At 49.2% G+C, this 22,151-nt stretch overlaps 1 protein-coding gene across 3 annotated transcripts in view; it reads left to right on the top strand.

Moving 5' to 3' along the window:
- BPTF (bromodomain PHD finger transcription factor) overlaps nt 1–22,151 on the top strand; it is a 1,660,779-nt gene that overhangs the window by 101,447 nt on the left and 1,537,181 nt on the right. For all 3 annotated transcript variants that reach the window (XM_086930929.1, XM_086930930.1, XM_086930928.1), the window contains exon 2: nt 21,282–22,104. In XM_086930929.1, coding sequence (XP_086787055.1) covers nt 21,282–22,104 — 823 coding nt within the window. The remainder of the gene's footprint in view (nt 1–21,281; nt 22,105–22,151) is intronic.

Raw genomic sequence — 22,151 nt, 5'->3', positions numbered from 1 at the left:
CAGTGAGGGAGGATGGTGAGAAGTTGGGCATGGAGTTTGGATTCCAGTAAATCAGGGGGGATATTAAGATTTCTGGACAGTTTCATGGGTTTAATGATTTTCGTGGGAGGGGGGATGGCAAAGACCGCTATAGAGAACAGAATGAGATGATGGACGGACCAGTCGATGGGAACGATGTTGGATAGGAGGGCTAGATCTTTGCTTGTAATGATGGCATCTAGGATTGCTCCTTTGGAATGGGTCGAAGATTTACAAAGTTGCTCGAGGTTATTGACCTCGAGAAGGTTGGATAGGAGGGTGATAGAGGGGTTATTGGTCTCATTCCAATGGAGGTTGAGGTCTCCCAGAAAAATGTTTTGGGAGTTGGAAAGTGACGATTGTGTAAGAAGGTCGGATAGCTCATCAACGAAGGGATGTGTATTGCCGGGAGGGTTATATATGTTGTGAAGGCAAATGGGTTGGGAGCCGTGAATTTTGAGTACAGCTTCGAGGTATTCAATGGCGGAGTAATTAGTGTTATTGACAAGGGAAAGTTGTAATTCCTCTTTGAAGATGATGGCAACACCACCGCCTTTTCGGATGGGCCGGTCTTTTCTAAGAGTAGAGTAGCCCGTAGGGGCGAGGAGGTCAAGGATGCTGGTTGAGTGGTCATTGAGCCAGGTTTCCGTTAGACACTCATGACACTCACAGCAGTGGAGCCGTACAATTATGACATTAAAAACACCTACATCTTACGAATGGTGGCATCGAGAATTAGGCACATCATAAATCACACATCAAACAATACACTCCAGTAAATCAGGGCTGATAGGGGGCAGATGCTAGTAAACAGTGATAATAAAGGTGAGGCATAGGTCAATTTGGCAAGAGAAAATAATGAGCAGACTCAACATAAATTTAGCAGTGAGGGGTTCAGGGTCTTTCGAGGCTGCAGCTGTGTGTATCAGGGGGAGCGAGGACGAGCAAATATCATTAGCTCAACATTGCAGGATACTGTCACTCCAATCCGAATTCCGGAATTGGCCAAATAGGAAAAACAATGAGGGGCGAAATTCAGGGTAAGGTCATTAGGGGGAGATCCAGGCTAAGGAGTGGTCAGAAGGACTGGATCGAGGACTGGATACATATACGTTTGCAGAGAAGAGAAATCAGGGGTGTTGCTGTAGAAAGACGCACTGTTTATTGTTTCTCTCTGTGGGCTACTCGTCCATCTTGAGGAGCCTAGAAGGCTTCAGACCCCGGCTAGACGCCATTTTGTTGGACTTTTAAAGGGGGGGACATAGTTAGCTCCTAAAATTACCAAGACAATCAAGAGATTATGTCGTAACCGTGCATCTACCGCATCTTTTAGCGCTGTCTAAACTCCTCTAGTCACATTAATTCACCTTAGCCCAGTAAGTCTCCCTACCCCAAAGCCACTAATAAAGTAGCGCTCCTTTACGTGTCTCCACTCGCATCAAAACAGCAAATGAGGCGATGCTGGGCGAAGGCAGAAGGCAGCTTTAGCGAAGGCAGGCCCTGATGGGTGCTGGTGGGGGGTTCACAACAATTAACTAAATTCCCTGCTGGGAACCTCGGCAGTCTGGTCCCAGTCATAAAGTAAGCAAATGGCAAGTTCGAGTGAGCAGACGTACTGAAGGTTCCGAGGCACTTTGATGTCTCGAGGCGCTATGTCCTATGAGGCAGCGGTGAGGCGATATGTGGTTCGTAAGCGCTCCGTCAGGGGAGGTGGTGGCGACGAAGAAGCTTCAAGGCGCTCTGTCATAAGAGTCAGCAGTGAGGCGTTGCTGTGGTTTCGAGGCCCTCGTCTTGGAGAGGTGGCGACGGCGAAGGGGCTGCAAGAAAATTATTTCAGGGGATGATCGCAGACCAGCAGTGGGTTGAGGATTGCGAGGTTGAAGATCATAAACTGGCCCCCCATGAGGAGAGATGAGTGGCGCATCGGGCAGAGAAGCGGCGTGGAGCTGTGCAGACAACTGCGTCTTCTGTGTCGCAAGACTGTATCCCCGGCAGTGAAGAGGCGCCAAGAACTCACCGTCAGCATGAGGAGGAGAGACGAGCGGCGCATCTGGCAGAGACGCGGCGTGGAGGTGGGCAGACAACTGCGTCGTCTGAGGCGCAAGGCTGCATCCCCTGCAGTGAAGAGGCGCCAAGAACTCACCGTCAGCAGTGTGAGCGCGAACCAGATGTGAAAAACCCAGTGGCCATCCAGGCCAGAACCCTCTGCAGTCCTGATCTCTGCGTCAAGAGGTTAGCAGCCGGGAGGGGCGTCCAGCCCCGGAGGCGAGCCGCGAGGTGGAAAAGTCTCCAGGAAGAAGCTGTGGGCCTGCGTCCTCAGTCGCCCAAATCAGCGTGGTTTTGTGTGTGTGTGCGGTTAGAGAAGGATGTATGTGGAAGAGAGCAGCAGATCAGCACAGGAGAAGAGAACAGGGAGTTAAAGAAGGAGGTGGGTAGAAGAGAACAGCAGATCGGCACAGGAGAAGAGAAGAGAAGAGAACAGGCAGCTAGAGAAGGAGGTGGTGGAAGAGAGCAGCAGAACAGCACGGGAGAAGAAAAGAGAACAGGGAGTTGGAGAAGGAGGTGGGTGGAAGAGAGGAACAGATCAGCACAGCAGTAGAGAACAGGGAGTTAAAGAAGGAGGTGGGTGGAAGGGAGCAGCAGATCAGCACATTAGAGGAGAATAGAACAGGGAGTTAGAGAAGGAGGTAAGGTTGAAGAGAGCAGCAGAAGTTAATAGGGAATTAAAGAAGGAGGCGGGATGGAAGAGCAACAAATCAGCACAGGAGAAGGGAAGAGAACAGGGATTTTGAGAAGGAGGCGGGGTGGAAGAGAGCAGCAGATCAGCTCAGGAGAAGAGAACGGAGTTAAAGAAGGAGGTGGGTAGAAGAGAACAGCAGATCGGCACAAGAGAAGAGAACAGGCAGCTAGAGAAGGAGTTGGTGGAAGAGAGCAGCAGATCAGCACAGGAGAAGAGAATAACACAGGGAGTTAGAGAAGGAGGTGAGGTGGAAGAGAGCAGCAGATCAGTAGAAGTTAACAGGGAGTTAAAGAAGGAGGTGGGGTTAAAGAGAACAGCAGATCAGCACAGGAGAAGAGAAGCGAACAGGGAGTTAAAGAAGAAGGAGGTGGGGTGGATGAGAGCAGCAGATCAGCACAGGAGAAGAGACCAGGGAGTTAAAGAAGGAGGCGTCGTGGAAGAGAGCAGCAGATCAGCACAGCAAAAGAGAACAGGGAGTTAAAGAAGGAGGCGGTGGAAGAGAGCAGCAGATCAGCACAGGAGAAGAGAAGAGAACAGGGAGCTAGAGAAGAAGGCGGGTGGAGGAGAGCAGCAGATCAGCACAGCAGAAGAGAACAGGGAGTTAAAGAAGGAGGCGGGGTGGAAGAGAACAGCAGATCAGCACAGCAAAAGAGAACAGGGAGTTAAAGAAGGAGGCGGGGTGGAAGAGAACAGCAGATTAGCACAGGAGAAGATTTGTGATTTGTGATTGTATTTGTAGAGCGCAACGGTCGCTCCGGAAGGAGCATCCTGGCGCTGTTCTGATGGTATGCAGTCAGTTACGTAAGCAGAATTAGATGGCGGCCATGACATAATCGTCTGGGAGATTGAAGATCCAGTTTTTCAGTTGCTTCCTGAACTGGGATTCTTGAGTTTGGGACCTGAGGATTTTAGGCATGGAGTTCCAGGCTCTGGAGGACAGATAAGTAAGGGTTTTGCCCCCTTTAGTTTTGAGGTTGAACCTAGCTATCTTTATTTGATTGTCGTTAGAGGATCGTAGAGTCCTGGAAGGGATGTGGTGGGGGTAGAGCCTGGTGAGATATTTAGGGCCTGTGCAATATAATGCCCGGAATGCGATGATTAGAATTTTAAAGAGTATTCTTTTATGCAAAGGCAGCCAATGAAGAGTTTTTAAGGCCGCAGATGCTGAAGATTTCCTGGGAAGTTTTAGAACTAGTCTGGCTGCTGAGTATTGTACACTCTGAAGGTTTTTTAGTGTAGATTTTTTAACTCCTGCCATCAGACTATTGCAGTAGTCTAGGCGGGCAAGAATTAGAGCCACTGCTGAAAACAGGGAGTTAAGTATGGAGGCAGGGTGGAAGAGAGCAGCAGATCAGCACAGGAGAAGAGAAAAGCACAGCGAGTTGGAGAAGGAGGTGGGTGGAAGAGAGGAATAGATCAGCACAGGAGAAGAGAACATGGAGTTAGAGAAGGATGCGAGGTGGAAGAGAGCAACAGATCAGCAGAGGGCGAAAAGAAGAGAACAGGGAGTTAAAGAAGGAGGTAGGGTTGAAGAGAGCAGCAGAACAGCACGGGAGAAGAGAACACGGAGGTGGTGAAGGAGGCGGGTTGAATAGAGCAGCAGATCAGTTCTGGAGAAGAGAAGTGAACAGGGAGTTAGAGAAGGAGGCAGGTTTGAAGAGCAGCATTTCAGCACGGGAGAAGAGAAGAGAACAGGAAGTTAGAGAAGGAGGTGGCTGGAAAAGAGGGAGGGCGATTGATAGAGGGAGGGCGATTGATAGAGGGAGGGCGATTGATAGAGGGAGGGCGATTGATAGAGGGAGGGCGATAGATAGAGGGAGGGCGATAGATAGAGGGAGGGCGATAGATAGAGGGAGGGCGATAGATAGAGGGAGGGCGATAGATAGAGGGAGGGCGATAGATAGAGGGAGGGCGATAGATAGAGGGAGGGCGATAGATAGAGGGAGGGCGATAGATAGAGGGAGGGCGATAGATAGAGGGAGGGCGATAGATAGAGGGAGGGCGATAGATAGAGGGAGGGCGATAGAGGGAGGGCGGGCGATAGAGGGAGGGCGGGCGATAGAGGGAGGGCGGGCGATAGAGGGAGGGCGGGCGATAGAGGGAGGGCGGGCGATAGAGGGAGGGCGGGCGATAGAGGGAGGGCGGGCGATAGAGGGAGGGCGGGCGATAGAGGGAGGGGGATAGAGGGAGGGGGATAGATAGATAGAGGGAGGGCAATAGAGTGAGTGTGGGCGGTAGAGTGAGTGTGGGCGGTAGAGTGAGTGTGGGCGGTAGAGGGAGGGCGGGCGATAGAGGGAGGGCAATAGAGGGAGGGCGATAGAGGGAGGGGGATAGAGGGAGGGGGATAGAGGGAGGGGGATAGAGGGAGGGCGATAGATAGATAGAGGGAGGGCAATAGAGTGAGTGTGGGCGGTAGAGTGAGTGTGGGCGGTAGAGTGAGTGTGGGCGGTAGAGTGAGTGTGGGCGGTAGAGTGAGTGTGGGCGGTAGAGTGAGTGTGGGCGGTAGAGTGAGTGTGGGCGGTAGAGTGAGGGCGAGGGCGGTAGAGTGAGGGCGAGGGCGGTAGAGTGAGGGCGAGGGCGGTAGAGTGAGGGCGGTAGAGTGAGGGCGGTAGAGTGAGGGCGGTAGAGTGAGGGCGGTAGAGTGAGGGCGGTAGAGTGAGGGCGTGTGTGAGGGCGTGTGTGAGGGCGTGTGTGAGGGTGTGTGTGAGGGTGCGTGTGAGGGTGCGTGGGTGAGGGTGAGGGGATGTAAGGGTGAGGAGGTGTGAGGGAGGATGAGGAGGTGTGAGGGAGGGTGAAGGGAGGGTGAGGAGGTGTGAGGGAGGGTGAGGAGGTGTGAGGGAGGGTGAGGAGGTGTGAGGGAGGGTGAGGAGGTGTGAGGCTGGTACTAGAGGACATGTATGTTTATTTGGGGGGGCGTTCCTGTCATGATAGAGAGTTTGGGTGGTACCAGGCAAGTTTGAAAACATTGAGAGTAGTAACAGCAACCTCCATTCACCCCACTCTGGGTCGTGCACCCCCGAGACTCGTACGGCGCGTGCTGTGGCAGTTTATTGGGTGGGGGGCTCAGTACGAATAGGTAGGCTGTGGCAAATGTCCCCACCTCCTGTAGAGCGGTCTCCGTAGTTCGGCCAGGGCGGTGAGGAATGGAAGCCGGTGCTGGGAGCATGGAAAGGTGACACTGCACCTGTCCTCTTCGCGCCTGTAAATATTACTTGAGGAGCAGCTGCAGCGTCAGCAGAGGCCTCGCGGCAGGCCTGGCTCCCATGACCGGGCCGAGCACGGGCCAGGCGGGCCTAGTAGGAGCCAAGCCACCGGGCCCACGAGGAGCGTGACAGACATGGAGGGAGTGACCGCCGGGCAGCGGGAGCCCCACTGTGGAAGAGGTTCCCAACATCACGGTCGCCCATTGGCTGCTGAGGGTTGCTAGGGAACCAGCAACAGAAAGAAGGGAAACACAGTGACAGGAATGTGGGAAGGAACCTTTATTTCCCAGAACCATATAATGTAGCTTCATAGAATAGAACGAGAAAGGGGACCAAAATAGGAAAGGACCAAAGCCATCTTGGTGAAGTTAAGAAACTTTACCAAGTTCAAACGAATGCGCCATCTTTGTATGGGAACCTAAAGTGCACAACGAAAAATGCTCTATGAAATGAAAAACACAAGACGATAGTAAATAGTATATTGGATAAACGTATTATCATTCGCTGATTGGCAGAGAACAATCTTGCAAAGGCTACAGTGGGTTCCTTTACTATGGAAGCCGATGTCATGGGTCTTACATCATTCTGTCGGTGGTAGCACCATCTTTGTGAAGATTGCGGCGTTGCTTCTGTGCTGCAGTGTTACGGTGTAACAGCCATCTTTGTAATGCCTTGCAATCAGGAAAACAAAGCCGCGAGTGGTGCGCGCACCTTTCCTGCCATATTCTTTGAATTAATTGAACGCATATGTCAGGAAATGCGCGTAATAGACACCAATGGGCCAGGGGCGGAGCTATGTTCTCACCTCTGACCTATTGGTGTCTATTTTACAGAACAGCAAGCACTGAAAGGCCAATAGCAGGCCGCAAATGGACACACACACACACACACACGAGTGTGAGGAATTTGCAGGTCCAGTTTTCAAATCCCTGCAAGAGGGCTTTTCGCTTTGCTCGCCCTAAAAAGGACCTATAAAGGGAAACCAGCATTGGCAAAGGCAGTAGTTCACACCTTTGGGACCTATTGGCTTAAATGATGCTGTACAGCAGCAGCAAGATATAGTGCTGCACGTTCTAAAGGGAAAAAGAGACAATGGCGTGGCTACAGCATTTGGTAGGCTTGCACATGCATGATGTGTGCATTGATGGATCATTAAGCACGCACATTACAAATTACATGGATGCCTTTTTTGGTCTTGCGTGGCGTACTGCGCATATGCGCAGTCGAGCTCGCGAGTTTTTATGTCTCTGAGTGAACTTCACTAACGAGGGTTAAGCCCCGTCCCTCTTCTCCATTGGCTGGCCTCCTAAACGATGTCCAGCCATTGGAGAAGAGGTCCTTCTTTCTCTTCAAGCCCCTTCCTTTTCAGATTGGGTTCCTTGACTTACTGCTGAAGTAAAAGGTTTCTTATCTTCTTTATGGGTCCAGATGGCCCCATAAAGAAGATAAGGAACCTTTTACCCCAGCAGGAAGTCGGGCACCCAGTCTGAAAAGGACGGGGCTTAAAGAGAAACACGCTTCTACCGAAGAAGCAGTGCTTCTCTATAATCCGTAGCAAACTGCTGCGAGTGAGGGGGTGAGGGAGTCTAGGGAAAGGCAGGAGGTGCGGGATCTCGTGCGGAGGCAGTGTCAGACAGGACAATGAGGCACGCGCTCAGCTCGAGGAGAAGCAGCCAGCTCATCTGAGCAGATAAACATGCGCATCTGATGAAATGCAGAGCGAACACTTCCTTAAAGGCGCTGCAGTGAAAGCCGCAGGTCTGAAACCGGAGCCCCGCTAATCCGGATAAAGACCGCCTTGCATGTTCCAGAATGTGCACTTCGGGCTGGTTCCTCGCCTTCCGCCTTGAATGCCGGTCCCTAGCCGGCGAGGGTGTTAACTTTCCAGTGTGTCTGTCTGTGTCTGAGTACAGTAGGAGGAGTTTTCCACTCCCAGTGCAAAAGGTGTGCTGGGCACAGCCCCTGCCTTCGAGGTGAGCCAAGTGCCGGGATTATTTTGGATAAACTTTGTTTTTTTTTTGAGCCGGAGCATTAACAGCAGGACTGCGGACAGAGATGCTGCAGAAGGAATATCGGATCTGCATGCCGCACAGCGTGGAGGAGGTAAGACTGCGCCACTAATGCGACAGCATGGGTAACCGCTCGTGGCTCAGATCCTTGGGCAAGTCTGTGGTTTGAATCCCCCTGCGGCGACTCACGCTTTCATCCTTCCCAGGAGGAGGGATGACCTTCGGCAGTGTCTAGCATTCGAGTAGGCAAGAGACTGGGATGTTGTAATGGAAAAAAGAATATGTAATTTATAAGGTTTATGTGCTACTGCTGAGGTCTAGAGTCATGGTTCAAGTCCCAGTTGGTCCACTGATAGAAGTGTTTGTGTCTACGCCTTTCACTGTCATTTTACATAAGGTTGTGGTCTGGTGCATCTGTCCGGTTGCTTGCATTGAAATGACACGAGGCTACTGTCTCCAGGATGTCTGAGCATCGCTCGGGGCTCTTAAATGAAATGCATAGGTTTCAATTGAAATTGACTACCCTTGAGCTACTTTTCATCCTTCCAGGGGCAATGAAATGCGTAGATTCAACTGGCTTAAAAGAAGCACCTGCTATTAACAATGTCTGAAGCGTGCATTAGACTTCTGCATACTGAACACTACATCTGCACTGTAGCCAGCTCGTCTTCCAGTGCCCAGAGCTGCTGACAAGCTTCCACCTCTACATTTTTTTCACGCACACATCTAGCCGTGCACTGACTGATGCGTCGGTGTTGTATTCAAGCCCGTAGCAGGTATACGCTTTGAGCAGGAAATATGAGAGATGCTCGGATACGATGCCTCTGTGTGCACGAGACAGTGTTTACAAATGAGCCTCGAGCACGGACAGTTGGCCCGTGTCTGGCATGCACAACTCGCTCACGTCTGATTTTCTCGATGCATCCTGGTACTTGTAGTTTTCTTTATCATGCTTCTTAAATCCCCCGGATGTTATTTTAAATGTGTAGTCTATCCCTGAAGAGAGATTTCATTTACAGACAGTCCGGCCTGTATTTGCTTGACGATTGTGGCTAAAGGTGTTGGTCCTTCTAATAATGTCTTCCCACTTGACCAATGCTGTGTGATCTTGGACAAAAGACGTTTCCTGTTTTACAGATCCCAGGCCTGGTTAAATCGGAAGTGCTTGGAAATCTATAACTTGCTATACAAATGACTAACCATGACATGGAGTCTCTTGGGAGCTCTGTGTGCAACATCTGCAGGAATTCTTGACTTTTTAGTCCGCATTTCCCTGCATGTGTGTGTCTGTCAGCCCTATAGACAGACATACCTTAAACAAAGGTAAGTCTCCTAGGTTCCTTAATGCAGTTACTGGTGTCTAGGGAGTCAGGACAAAGGTGCCCCACACGAGATGGGGATACATTAAAGGGTTCCATGAACATGCTCTGCTGTGCAAGGCAGGCCCATGTTCTGCGCCTGTGTGAGGCACATGTGTGCTGGTACATAAGTATCCTTGCGCAGTTTGAAGTGAGCAAAGTGCGTGCTTCAGGTGCAGGCCAGGTGATGTCTTCAGATGTACAGTCCATTTTCTGACTTAAGGAAGTACAGGTTCCTGTATTTACACGTGAATATCCACCATTCCTTTTGAAAAAGTATATACTGCTGTGTTTGGACATTCGTGTTTGAAAAAGTACAGGTTGTTGCATTAGAACATGCATATTCACCATACGTGTTTGGTTATTGCCACTGCACAAACAGCAGTGCATTCAAATTGCTCTGTGTGTGTGTGGCTCTGTGTGTGTGTGGCTCCCTGTGTGTGTGTGGCTCCCTGTGTGTGTGTGGCTCCCTGTGTGTGTGGCTCCCTGTGTGTGTGGCTCCCTGTGTGTGTGGCGCTCCCTGTGTGTGTGTGGCTCCCTGTGTGTGTGTGGCTCCCTGTGTGTGTGTGTGGCTCCCTGTGTGTGTGTGGCTCCCTGTGGGTGTGTGGCTCCCTGTGGGTGTGTGGCTCCCTGTGTGTGTGTGGCTCCCTGTGGGTGTGTGGCTCCCTGTGGGTGTGTGGCTCCCTGTGGGTGTGTGGTCCCTGTGGGTGTGTGGCTTTGTGTGTGTGTGTGGCTCTGTGTGTCTGTGTGTGTGGCTCTGTGTGTCTGTGTGTGTGGCTCTGTGTGTCTGTGTGTGTGGCTCTGTGTGTGTGTGTGGCTCTGTGTGTGTGTGTGGCTTTGTGTGTGTGTGTGTGCGTGCGTGTGTGGCTCTGTGTGTGTGTGGCTCTGTGTGTGTGTGTGGGGCTCTCTGTGTGTGGGGCTCTCTGTGTGTGTGGCTCTGTGTGTGTGGCTCTCTGTGTGTGTGGCTCTCTGTGTGTGTGGCTCTGTGTGTGTGGCTCTGTGTGTGTGGCTCTGTGTGTGTGGCTCTGTGTGTGTGGCTCTGTGTGTGTGGCTCTGTGTGTGTGGCTCTGTGTGTGTGGCTCTGTGTGTGTGTGTGGCTCTGTGTGTGTGTGTGGCTCTGTGTGTGTGTGTGGCTCTGTGTGTGTGTGTGTGGCTCTGTGTGTGTGTGTGTGGCTCTGTCTGTGTGTGTGTGTGGCTCTGTGTGTGCGTGTGGCTCTGTGTGACTTCGCAGCTCTACTACAAGGGGTTACCACAGACATTAGAACCCTCAAATCCGATCTGAAAGACATGGGGGATAGGGTGGATGCCTTTGAACAAGCAGGGGACGACAGAGAGGAAGAACTGCAGAAGCATGCCCGAGAACTCCTGGAACTGAGAGAGAAGATGAGGAGCTGTGCTAACGCCTTAGAAGATTTGGAAAACTGGTCCAGGATCTCCAATATCTGAATTAAGGGGATTCCACTTTAGGCGGACGCTAGGACGTTGGAGGAGTTAGTGGTACGGCTTTTCAAACAAGCAACTCCCGAATTGCGTGACAAAGATATCCTCTTGGATCGTACCCACAGGGCAGGACGATCACAGGACGTTTGCACCCGTCTCCACTCTATGCACTAAAAGAGAAGATCATGTCGGCGACACGAGACACCTCAGTAATAACTTTCGAGGGACTGCAAGGTAGCATTTCCAGGATCTCTACTGATCTACCATCCAACGATGTAAAACGCTGCGGCCGGCCACTGCTCTCCTGAGGGAAAAGGGAATTTGTTCTAGATGGGGCTATCCCTTTTGGCTGATCTTCGTCTGGCAGCAAGAGAAACACACAGTACAGGCATTCGAGGAGGCAAGATCGGTCTTGGGCCCCCGAGTTGGCCCAGGAGGAGGAACTCGAACATACAAAAGTCACAGAAGGCATGAGCTGGGAGCAGAACGAGACGCCAGTGCCGAACAGGAAAAGAACTTGCGATGAAACGGTCGGAGGCTGAAAGCACTAAAGAAAGGGAAGCACTCCAATTGCAACTTTAGCAATGCAAAGACGAGACCGAGAGCGGGGTGTCGTAGACCCAGGGAGCACTGACCCCAGGATTTCCTGCGTAGCTGGACGAGAGGCTAGAGTCTTCCAGTTGTGCCGACCTCGACAGGCAGTGCCACTGCTTAGTCTTGCTTTGCAGATTCCTCACCCAAGCATACTCCTATCCACTGCATTGTTCTGCTGGGGGAGATGTGTGAAACAATCAGGGGGGGAGAATGCCTTATGCTCCTGAGCTTCCATTGGTGGGGATACCCCACAGTGATCCAACGACTTTCAACAAGGCTGGCAAGCTGAGCCATTGGAAGGAATAGGGGATAGTGACTGAGTGAGTGCTTCCATGCTGGCCACCTAATCCCACTCTGGTGCATTAGGGCAGATCTAGTAGGGCAGATCGGCCTGCCCTTGGGCAAATTCATATATATGAAGCTCCTATGCGCACATTCCGAGACCTTTGTGGCCCGGGTAAGACAGACCCTCATTGTGTCCTTCGAATCCTGTTGAGTATAGACTCCAGCAGTCACTTGGTTCTTTCTATGAGCCACTGAACAGCCTGGCTGGGGTTCGACTAGATGCCCTATGGGTCCGCTGGGCAGCATACTTGGGGCGGGAATTGATGGATACTGAATGAAGAAGGGCTCTGGCATACCCCCAGAAAGTCTCCTGTAGCTCCTGTCTCAAGTACATCCATTCTAATCACACACATAGGACGTACATGACTCCACACAGACTCAGACTATTTATGGCTGTAATGGTATGGGATGCACCTGCTGTCAGGACCAGACGCTGACTTTAGGCTGCCCAGGGTTCACCACATTCTAGGATGAAGTCTTACTCAAGCTTAATGGGATGCTGAATAGACCACTCACAAACACCCTTGACATCTGCCTCCTAGGCAGTTTCCCCAGGTCTGCACCCAAAAAGGTCAGGATCTGGTTACTTGACTTAGCACTTGTCCTCCAGTCCCCTTTCGCCGAAACTCCCCACACTTTTCTACAGGTGATGTGACCCCCCGTGAGACATAGTTTGTGCTAAAACATGGTTTGCTTAATTAGTTCCGTTTTTTCTGGTCCTCCATTTAGTTATATACAGGCACTACTGCTACATTTCTGACTCCTGTGCAGGAGATACCGCTTATGCTACCACAGCTAGGGAACTCCACAATCCTTAACTGACATAACCGGCCGTTCACCACTTTACCCCGACATGTCTCCTTTTCTGGAATATACCCTCCGTCTGCACTTCGCACAAGCTAGAAAACGTATTTTGTTTCGCGACGCTAAGGGGACTAAGTGAGGTGAGGTCACAGAGAAAACCTTGCTTTTGAGTTAAGCTGTACAAGTATTCCTTGGAACTGTGTTCAATCTACTGTTTTTCTACAGGCGTTATGTATATTTCCTTGACAATGCCTTATGCCTTGTTTATTTTTTTGATTGCCCCAAAATGCAAATAAAACATAAGTTTAAACAAAAAAACAAGACCCAGGGTTGGGGAGGGGGGGGGGGGTGTTAGAGACCAGACAGAAAAAAGACAAATAATCAAAATGAATGAAAGTTTTTACTTATAAATGATTAGGCCCTTTGTACTTATAATGTATCTGTTAGGGTTGTTCTGATTGGTATTGATTGTACTTTGATGAGTTGCCCCTGTAGAATAACATTTTCCGGAACTGTACATAACAGCTTTTTATATTAATATCTTTGTGCCTTTTTAAATAATTTATGAATTTTATTTTCTGCAAACCCCATTGGTTACCTTGTAAATAATCTGCTTTTCACCATTGTAATATGTGTTCATTTGTATGCCTTGTATGCATCTTTTCAGTCCATTGATTGATAACAGAGCCTAAACGTAGTCACACACAAGTGGCGGAATTACATACAATGCACAATAAATATCTGAGACGGCTATTAAAAGTCCTACAGGGTACCCCTGCCTATCAGTCCATGAAAAACTTGGGCGAAGGTATGTGTCAGATCTAGTCGCGGTCAAGCCTCTCCTTTGCTGGGTGAATATTACAGAGCGGACTAGCTTGTGAGTAGTGGGCTCTACACCGCATGAAGCCCAGTGTTTCTTCACATATTTGCTGATGGCTGCGTGTAGTATAAAAAGGGATCTCGGGCACCTTGCTCCCGAGCACAATACCCATGGTCCATCAGCTGTAAAAAATGCCCACACTGTGGATACCCCCCCCTCCACCAGTTCCTTATGCTCTGACTAGTTACCAACCCTGACTGCATGGGGATCCCCAGCAGCGGAATATTAGGGGTGTATTGGTCCCATTGCCTCGTATACTGTAAGACTCGTCTCCAATAGGTTAGGGCTATTCGGAGCGGAAGGAGGGCTGTAATTGGAATCCAACGCTGGGGTAAAGGTAGTGTATGAAGGGTGCCTTGGGCCAACGATTGCAGTGTATAACCTAGCTTGTGTAAATGACGCCGCCCCCAGCCAGTATGCAAGCCATTGCAGCTGACTCGCGAGACAATATGCCCGAAAGCCTGGAGCCACCAAACCCCCTCTGTTTGTACCAAGCTGCAGCTTGGCCAATCCCCCCCGTTTCCAGCCTTTCGCCCAGATCAGGTCCGACAGGAGGGCATCCAGTGTTTTTAAAAAGGAGACATGGATAAGTACCAGGAGATTCCTAAAGAAATATAGCAAGCGTGGCAGCATAAGAATTTTGGAGAGGGCCATTCTACCCGCCACAGAGAGAGGTAAGGATACCCAGAATGTGACCTGCGCTCGGAAGGACTCGATTGCGCTTAACAGGTTATCTTCCAGCAAATATTGAGGGGACCTAAATATTTTGATGCCCAGATTTTTAAAGGTAGTCTGTGCCACTGAGAGAGTAAGCATCCCGAATCAACTGCATCAGGGTGGGCGCTGGGCCGGAAGGGTCTTTGTGTTTGGACGGATGCCGATTGGTTGGACTAAGGAGCTGTATTGAGTGACGGGGACCCCCTTGACAGGAGAAGGAGAGCAGCGATGTTTGAAGTGAGGAGTGACTGTGGGAATTTGAAAGGGCACCAAAGGACTGTGTCTCTTCAGATATATAGTAAGCCAACGGATTGAGTGGCTGTGGTGTCCCTCCCTGTAACTCAGGGACTTGAGAGTGGTTTCTTCGCTCCCATTGAAGTGACAATATACCCTTGTCCTGATGAAGCCTATAGAAATGACTGGCTGACACGTGACCGCGACTGCGTCGACACTTTGATGAGGAGTCCCTTAAGTGTTGAGTTGGTCCAAAAAAAGATCAAAGCGCCCACAAAATTATTTTTTTGGGGTGTTTCACCTCTTGCGCAGTTAGGATTTCCTCTGAGTGTCCTACTTGTAGTTAGGTGTGTACACTACGATTATTCTTTTTCTATTTAGGGTATAGCCTTTTGGTAGATATTATTTGGGTTTTGTATGTTCTGTAGATATTGTACATGTTGTGTATATAATTTATTATATGTTGTAATATAGAGATGAATGTGATTTAAATGTGATTTAGAGTGTCCCGTTTTTGTTTAACAGTTTGTATATATACATTTATATATACATTTATGTTGATTTGTGCCCTACCCCGTCCTTTGACACGTATATAAGTTTCTTTGACCTATGGATATACAGGATATGTAAAATAATATTGAGAACATCAGGGTAATTAGTTGTTCCCTGAATGAAAATAAATGTTGAATTGATCCCTCTGTACTTCTTTATTTTTGATATACATCTTTGATGTCTTTTGCTCATGTATAGGAGGGTGATTTGGGCATAACCCCTTATTAAGTTTCATGGGCCGGAAGAACACCACATGGGATTTGCTTTTGTTTATGTCAAGTCTAGATAGTTGCTCAGATTGACTAAAGATATGTGGTATTGGCTCCAAGTTTCTCTCTAGATCCCGTATATAAAGTATGATATCGTCTGCATACACTGACAATGCATGCACACTGTTGCCAATCTGAACCCCTTTCCCGGCCGCCTCTCCTCGAAGCTTGATTGTCAGGGGTTCAAGTACCAGCACGAACAGGAGGGGTGACAGGGGGCAACCCTGCCACTTGCCTCTGCACACTGGGTATGGGCGCGACTCGTGCGGGCTCTAGTCATGGGCAACGCCTAGAGTAGGGTAACCCAGCGTGCGAATGGGCGAATAGCATGTACACCCAACTGAGGGTTTCAAAGGCCTGGCGGAAATCAAGGGAAATGCAACCGGACCCGAAAAGTTCCTTAGGAGTGGCTTCCATGACATGGTAGAAGCGTCTGTTGTTCAGAGAAGTACTGCGCGCCGGAACGAAGCCGCATTGATCCATCCGTATGTATAAGTTGCGGCAGATCCGGGAGCAGGCGACGGGCCCGGATATTACTTAGAATTTTGTATTCGGTATTTCACGACAGCTGCTGGTAGCCTGTGATGTCCGTGGGATCCCTGCCTGGCTTAGGGAGAGAGGTAACTAGGGCCTGCCTTGTGGTGAGAGGTAACTAGGGCCTGCCTTGTGGTAGGGGGCAAGATGCCTGATTCCAGAGCTGATTGATACAAACGATCCAAGTGAGGGACTAATTTATTTGAAAAGGTGTCGTAAAATTCGATTGGCAGGCCATCTAGACTTGGTGCTTTGTTACATGGGAGTGCCCGGATGGCTTCTATGATTTCAGTTTTAGAGATGGGGCCAGCCGGAGCCTCTCGGTCTGGTGGGGCTACCTGGGGGCAGCAGAGGTTCCCCAGGAATGATTCCAATGCCTCCCCCTCCATTTGCGTGTGGATTTATCAGCCTCCATATGTTGTAGCTGGATGTAGTATTGGTAGTCAATTATGCATAAGCGCTCCAGAAGTTCTGTATGCTTAATACGTGCCGCCTGTAGATCCTCCCCTAGAAGTGTTGGTCACCCTCTCGTGCTCTAGTCTGTTCAGTGTGTTTTCTACTGTCTTAAGGCTGTTATGTGTCTTCTGTCATTCCCCTACAGTGGCACTGATGGCAGTCCCCCGTATGACAGTCTTAATCGTCTCCCATTCTATTAGCGCTGAGTACGCCAAGCCGGTGTTCTCTGCAAAAAAGTTGGCAATGGTGTGGCCATCGAGCCACGGAAAGCTGCATCTTCTAGTAACTGAGGACGACGCCTCCAGGTGGGAACTGGTGTAGGGACTCTTCCCCATGATAGCATAACCTCTAGAGGGTTTTCCCTAGATACTTAGCATGCGCAATCTTGGCTGCAAGGGTGATAGAGCAGAACACCCTATCCAGCCTTGTGTGAAGCGTGTGGGGTGGCGAGTAGAATGAGTATTCATGGCTGTCCGGGTTTTTGAGGCACCAGACGTCCATCAGCGACCAATCCTCAGCCCACCCGTGGAGGGTGTCCGCCTGCTTCACAGACATTGCTCCTGGAGGGTGTGTGTGAGCGGTCTAGATGTGTATCCAGTACTGCGTCGTAGTCGTCTCCTAGCACCCATAGGTATCCTGCCCAATTGGCCAACACTGTGTTCAAGGTTACTAAGAATTTGTCCTGATCATAATTTGGGGCGTACATGCTGCCTATAATTGTGTGCACCATCTAGCTTGCCATGGATCAGAACATATCTGCAGTTTACGTCCACTCGCTTCTCCACGGCCTCAAACGGGACACTGTGTTTCACCTAAATAGCTGCCCCCTTGCAGAGGCAGAGTATGATGTGTTGTATATCTGCCCTTAACATTTCTTGCAAAATTAAGCAGCCTCAGAGTCGGTAAGGCGTGTCTCCAGCATGAGTGCGAATTGTATTTTCCTCCTATTCAATTGAGCGTGTACCCTATGCTGTTTATGCAGTGAGCCCAGCCCCCTAACATTCCAGGTAACTACTGTGTACTTCCCCTGTGTGGCCATAACTGTGCAAAAGGCTGTTCTGGGGCTTGCCTTCTCATGTGGAAGGGTGAGCGGTGAGCCAGATAAACAACCACCCATGTAACTACCCAATACTAGGACCAGACCAAACAAATGATACAAATTGTAATTCAAACAACTGAAATTGGCTTGCAGTTGATTCGGGGGAAGTGGATCCTGTGCCAAGGAGGGCACTTGTGGTTTGCTTTTAGTTCAGTTGACCAGACCATGATCACTTGCTAGGTGTATTATATGATAGGCGGTAGGAAGATTGCCTACATCTGCAGCCCACGAATAGCTAGGCAATGAGCAGTCCTGCCTAATCATCCAGGGTGGGTGCTACCCTAGATAATCATTCTCTGTTTGTGGAGTAATGGAGGGGAATACAGCAAGACTGTTTTTGGAATCTGACTGCATGTTAGTGTCCTCAGAGGAGTCTGCCGAGGAGAGGGCGTCCCGCTCTCTGAATGTCGCTGCGGTGAGAAGCGCAGTCTCTCAACTCTCCAGTAGTTGCTCTGGGTATGGACTCTTGGCAGTGGATTTGCGAACAGGCTGGATGCAGCGCTGCTTCCCATTCCCCTGCAATAGATGTCCCGATGCGGTTGTGCGCTCTGTGCACATGTCACTCTCACCGATCCCCTCTTTGTTCCAAGTATCCTGTCGGGTTGGGCAACGCAGGCCCAAGTACATTGCCTTTGTGTTGCAGCGTGGCGCCAGACAGCGTAGTTGATGACATGAGTGACAGGGCACATCGACTGGGGCAATTCGTAGTAGGGTCTTGGAGGTGTAGCCCCCCCCCCCCCCAGGGCAGTACGCAAAACCCCAGGCCGGAGCGAAGTTGTAATGCCCAACCAAGTCACAATACAGTTGCGGCACATCGCCAGTCAGCGCATCTAGCAGTCAGACCACAGTAGTTGTAGGCAATATGGCCCCCTCGAACAGTACCAGCACTCCAGTGTGGAGGAGGGGGGTTTGAGAAAGCACCAGTCAGTCCGCTGCTCGGGTACGGACCAAGCTGCGAACCACCCACCTCGGCCCAGGCCAGGCCTCAGATTTCTTCCCCGCCACCTCCACACAGGCACCCAGGTCAGGCCATCTCCAGCAGGGAACACAGTGCGCTATGGCAGCGCAGTAGCCAACCATGCAGGCGACGGAACACACAGGCTGGGGCAACGCGAATCAAGGTCCTGGAAGTGCAGCACCCATAGGTTAGGCCTACAGACCCCGGGCCGGAGCTATGTGGCAATGCTTCCAGCTAGTCCAGTCCAGCCACAGCGCAGGAGCAGCAATCCGCTGGCCAGATCAGGTAGTAGCCACAGCAGTACCATCGCTCCAAGGTTGAAGAAGGGGGGGTCAGAGTAATCACCAGACAGGCCGTTCCTCGGATTCAGGCCGGGTTGCAGATCGCCCTCCTCAGCCGGGCCAGGCCTCCATACTCTTCACTGCTGCAAGCAGGCTCCGCCCTGCAGGCGCTCCGCCCAGTCTTGCTTCAGCAGGACTCACAATGGGTTCTCTAAGCATTGGCGGCCCCCCTCGTCCAAGGTCAGGAAGGAGAGTACAAGCTGCATCTCTCGGTCATGGCACCAGGCACAGCACCTCCACACATGTTTCAGGCGAGTCGTCGCGGGCCATCCTCAAGCAGCGCGTGATGGATGCCAGTGTCTGCCGCCCTCCATGCGACAAAGGAGCTCCGCAACAGTCACTCGGTACTGATGGGGGAGAGGGGAAGGCGCGCAGACACGCTCTCTCTGCCCAGGCATAGTTCACCTCAACTACCTCGCTCAGGTGCTGGTGCCCCAGGCTTCACATGGCACTCTGCTCCCAGCCTCAGGCAGGTCTTCGGTCCCTGTAGCCCAGTCACGCTCTCACCTCAGGACGTCTGCACTGAGCGGCTACACTTCTACACATCCAAAGGCTGCACCGCATGGCAGGACGCTGCAAATCTCTAATGTTCTTGTGGTACGTCACAGCCAGCACTGGCCAGTCCTCAGAACATGGCGGCTGTCCGCTGCACACACCGCGAGCGTTGCCTTCGGCACCCAGCGGGGTTATCTTGCCTTAGTTCGCTTGTCCTGCACTGCCAACTCGTAGTAGGGCAGAGTATTTTTGTGGATGCCCCCACCACCTCATAGATATGAAACGGATTCTCTGGTCCGGACACGGAGCTCTACTAGAGCACGTCCTCCATGTTCTGTGGTTGGCCACGCCCTCTTCCATCATGGTTTGTAAAAGGAATATGATTTGAGAACGCAGGGGAAAAATCAAACCTACAATAAATAAGTACTGTATGGGGCACTACGAACTGGGGATACAAGGTTACCTATCGCAGATTTTTATTGACCAGATTACGCCTAGTACAGATTAATCATTTAATGGTGTTTCCAACAACAGATCTGTGGTCCAGGAACTTACCGAGATGCCCATGTGATGGAAAGGCAATACAAAAGATGACTCATTTTGTTATTTTGCAAATTTTACTGTAGTAATAGATCTTCTAGTCTACAACCCTATGAGAAGTGTGCATACGTGTTGTACAATCTTCGTTCATATTAAAATGACTCTGCGCAGGCAAAAATCACTATCTCATTTGAACAGTTTATGCTACGAAGAAAACTGTAAAGGGTGTAGGGATATGTTGATTCTCAAGAAGGGCCATGGCCGATTAATGTTTCTATTATTGCTCTTTTTAAATAGTGCCAACATGTTTTTGGCGGTTTTTAATAGTAAAATTTGTCTGTTAATGTATATAAATTACCCTTTGGAATTATTTTACAAATTGGAATATGCAATTTGCTTTATTCTCTGACCAGCCCTTGAATACCGATTGCATACTGATTGTAAAATTTTACATTCTTAATACAGTACGTCTCGTTTCTTTTATATCTGTGGATGATATATGCTACTTTTATGTATATCTTTGTCTATAATGGATTTGAATATAAATCAGAATAAAGATTTTTGACTGATTGAAATGTGAAGGATTTCTAATAATTCTAAGTAGTGAGATACTTTGTTGGCTGCTCTTTTTAGAGTACTTAATACACTTGGATTTCATGGTTATTGTCAAAGGGAAGCAGCATTCTACATTGATTTATTTCACTGTGAATAGTATACTTAAAGGCCCAAATTGTATGCTGAGGTACTGCTAAAATAGTTGTGTGTTTATAGATCATTTTGTGGCCAAACATCTGTATAAGCAAATTGCTTGTCTATATACCACTTATCTTAAAATAAGATTTGGTAATGAGATGGATTTTCTTCATGCCATTTCTGTAATGGACCTTATTTACTGTTAAGTTTCATGGGGTTGAACACCGTGTACACTTTACTACTATTTTGCCTCTTGTTCTGTGGCAGAATCCCTTTTGCACATTTCATTCCCATCTTTTCCCTCCTCCTCTACCCTTTCACGCTTCTTTTCATCTCCACTGCTCCTTTAACCATCCCATCCAAACAGCTCTCCCTCCCAAAACTACCACACTGTTATTGTGATAGCTTGCCCTGCTCATTTCCACTGCTGTTGTAGTATCCTTTTAACTTTCCAGATGGCCTCGGTCACTGAAATCTGGGGTCTGTTCTTCTTCCCTTCTGTTCCGCTGCCAGCATGATCTTTTTCTGGCCTTACAACAGATCTCCATTATGTCCCTATTGTGCAGTGCCCATCTTTTCAGAGTTTCTCTCGTAGTCTGTCTTGGTGCTTTCTCTTGGGTCACAGTGAACTAAAGTAGTTGTTAAGGACATCCTCACTGCCTTTCTCTCTGCTATGCAACGGGAGAGTCCTAAGACGTTTCTGTTGTGGCTTGATTTTATAATATCCCTGTTTGTTACAAGTTGCTTTTGATTTAAATCAAATTCATTAATTTGTGTCAAAAATAGTTAGCTCTTTTAGAAGTTTTTTGCTTTGCCCTCACAATTGTGTTGTTTGACAGTAGGACAGCAAACATTTCATAAACGGAGGTATGTTGTTGGAGAGTTATTCATGAAATTCTTAGTACAGATTTTTTTCACAGTTGAATGCAAACCTCTTTGATATTAGTATGCAGGTTTAAAGTTTTAATTCACATGAGTAACAGTTTGTAATTTATTTTGCAGGCAGGCGAAAATCAAGGGTTCATAGACCTCGCTCCCCCATTTTAGAAGAAAAAGACATCCCCCCTCTTGAACTTCCTAAATCTTCAGAAGACCTGATGGTGCCCAGAGAGCACGTATTGGAAGTTAACGCGGTCTATGAAGTACTGCGGAACTTTGGTACGGTTTTACGGCTATCTCCTTTTCGTTTTGAAGATTTCTGTGCTGCTCTAATGTGTCAGGAACAATGCACTCTCCTGGCAGAGATGCACATAGCGCTTCTGAAAGCTGTTCTCCGTGAAGAAGATATTTCCAATACTACCTTTGGACCCGCAGACATCAAAGACAGCGTGAATTCTACTTTGTATTTTATTGACGGAATGACGTGGCCTGAAATTGTGCGAGTGTACTGCGAGAGTGATATGGAATACCATCATGTTCTTCCTTATCAAGAAATGGAGGATTATCCATATGGACCAATAAACAGTAAAATCAAAGTTCTGCATTTTTTAGTGGATCAATTTCTTACAACAAATATTGCACGGGAGGAATTAATGTCTGAAGGTGTTATCCAATATGATGACCATTGTAGGGTCTGTCACAAACTTGGGGATTTACTATGCTGTGAAACCTGTTCTGCAGTATACCACTTGGAGTGTGTTAAACCACCGCTTGAGGAGGTACCGGAAGATGAATGGCAGTGTGAAGTCTGCGTGGCACACAAGGTTCCAGGTGTGCATAATTGTGTTCCCGAAATCCAAAAAAATAAACCCTATATTCGACATGAACCAATCGGATATGACCGACACAGACGAAAATACTGGTTCCTAAATCGTAGGATTATTGTGTAAGTAGAAATAAGATGGTGTTATGAATAAGCATTGTAAATTATTT

This window comes from Lissotriton vulgaris, chromosome 7 (genome assembly GCF_964263255.1).
Source record: "Lissotriton vulgaris chromosome 7, aLisVul1.2, whole genome shotgun sequence".
Lineage (NCBI taxonomy): Eukaryota > Metazoa > Chordata > Amphibia > Caudata > Salamandridae > Lissotriton > Lissotriton vulgaris.
This window is presented reverse-complemented; position numbering and strand designations above follow the sequence as displayed.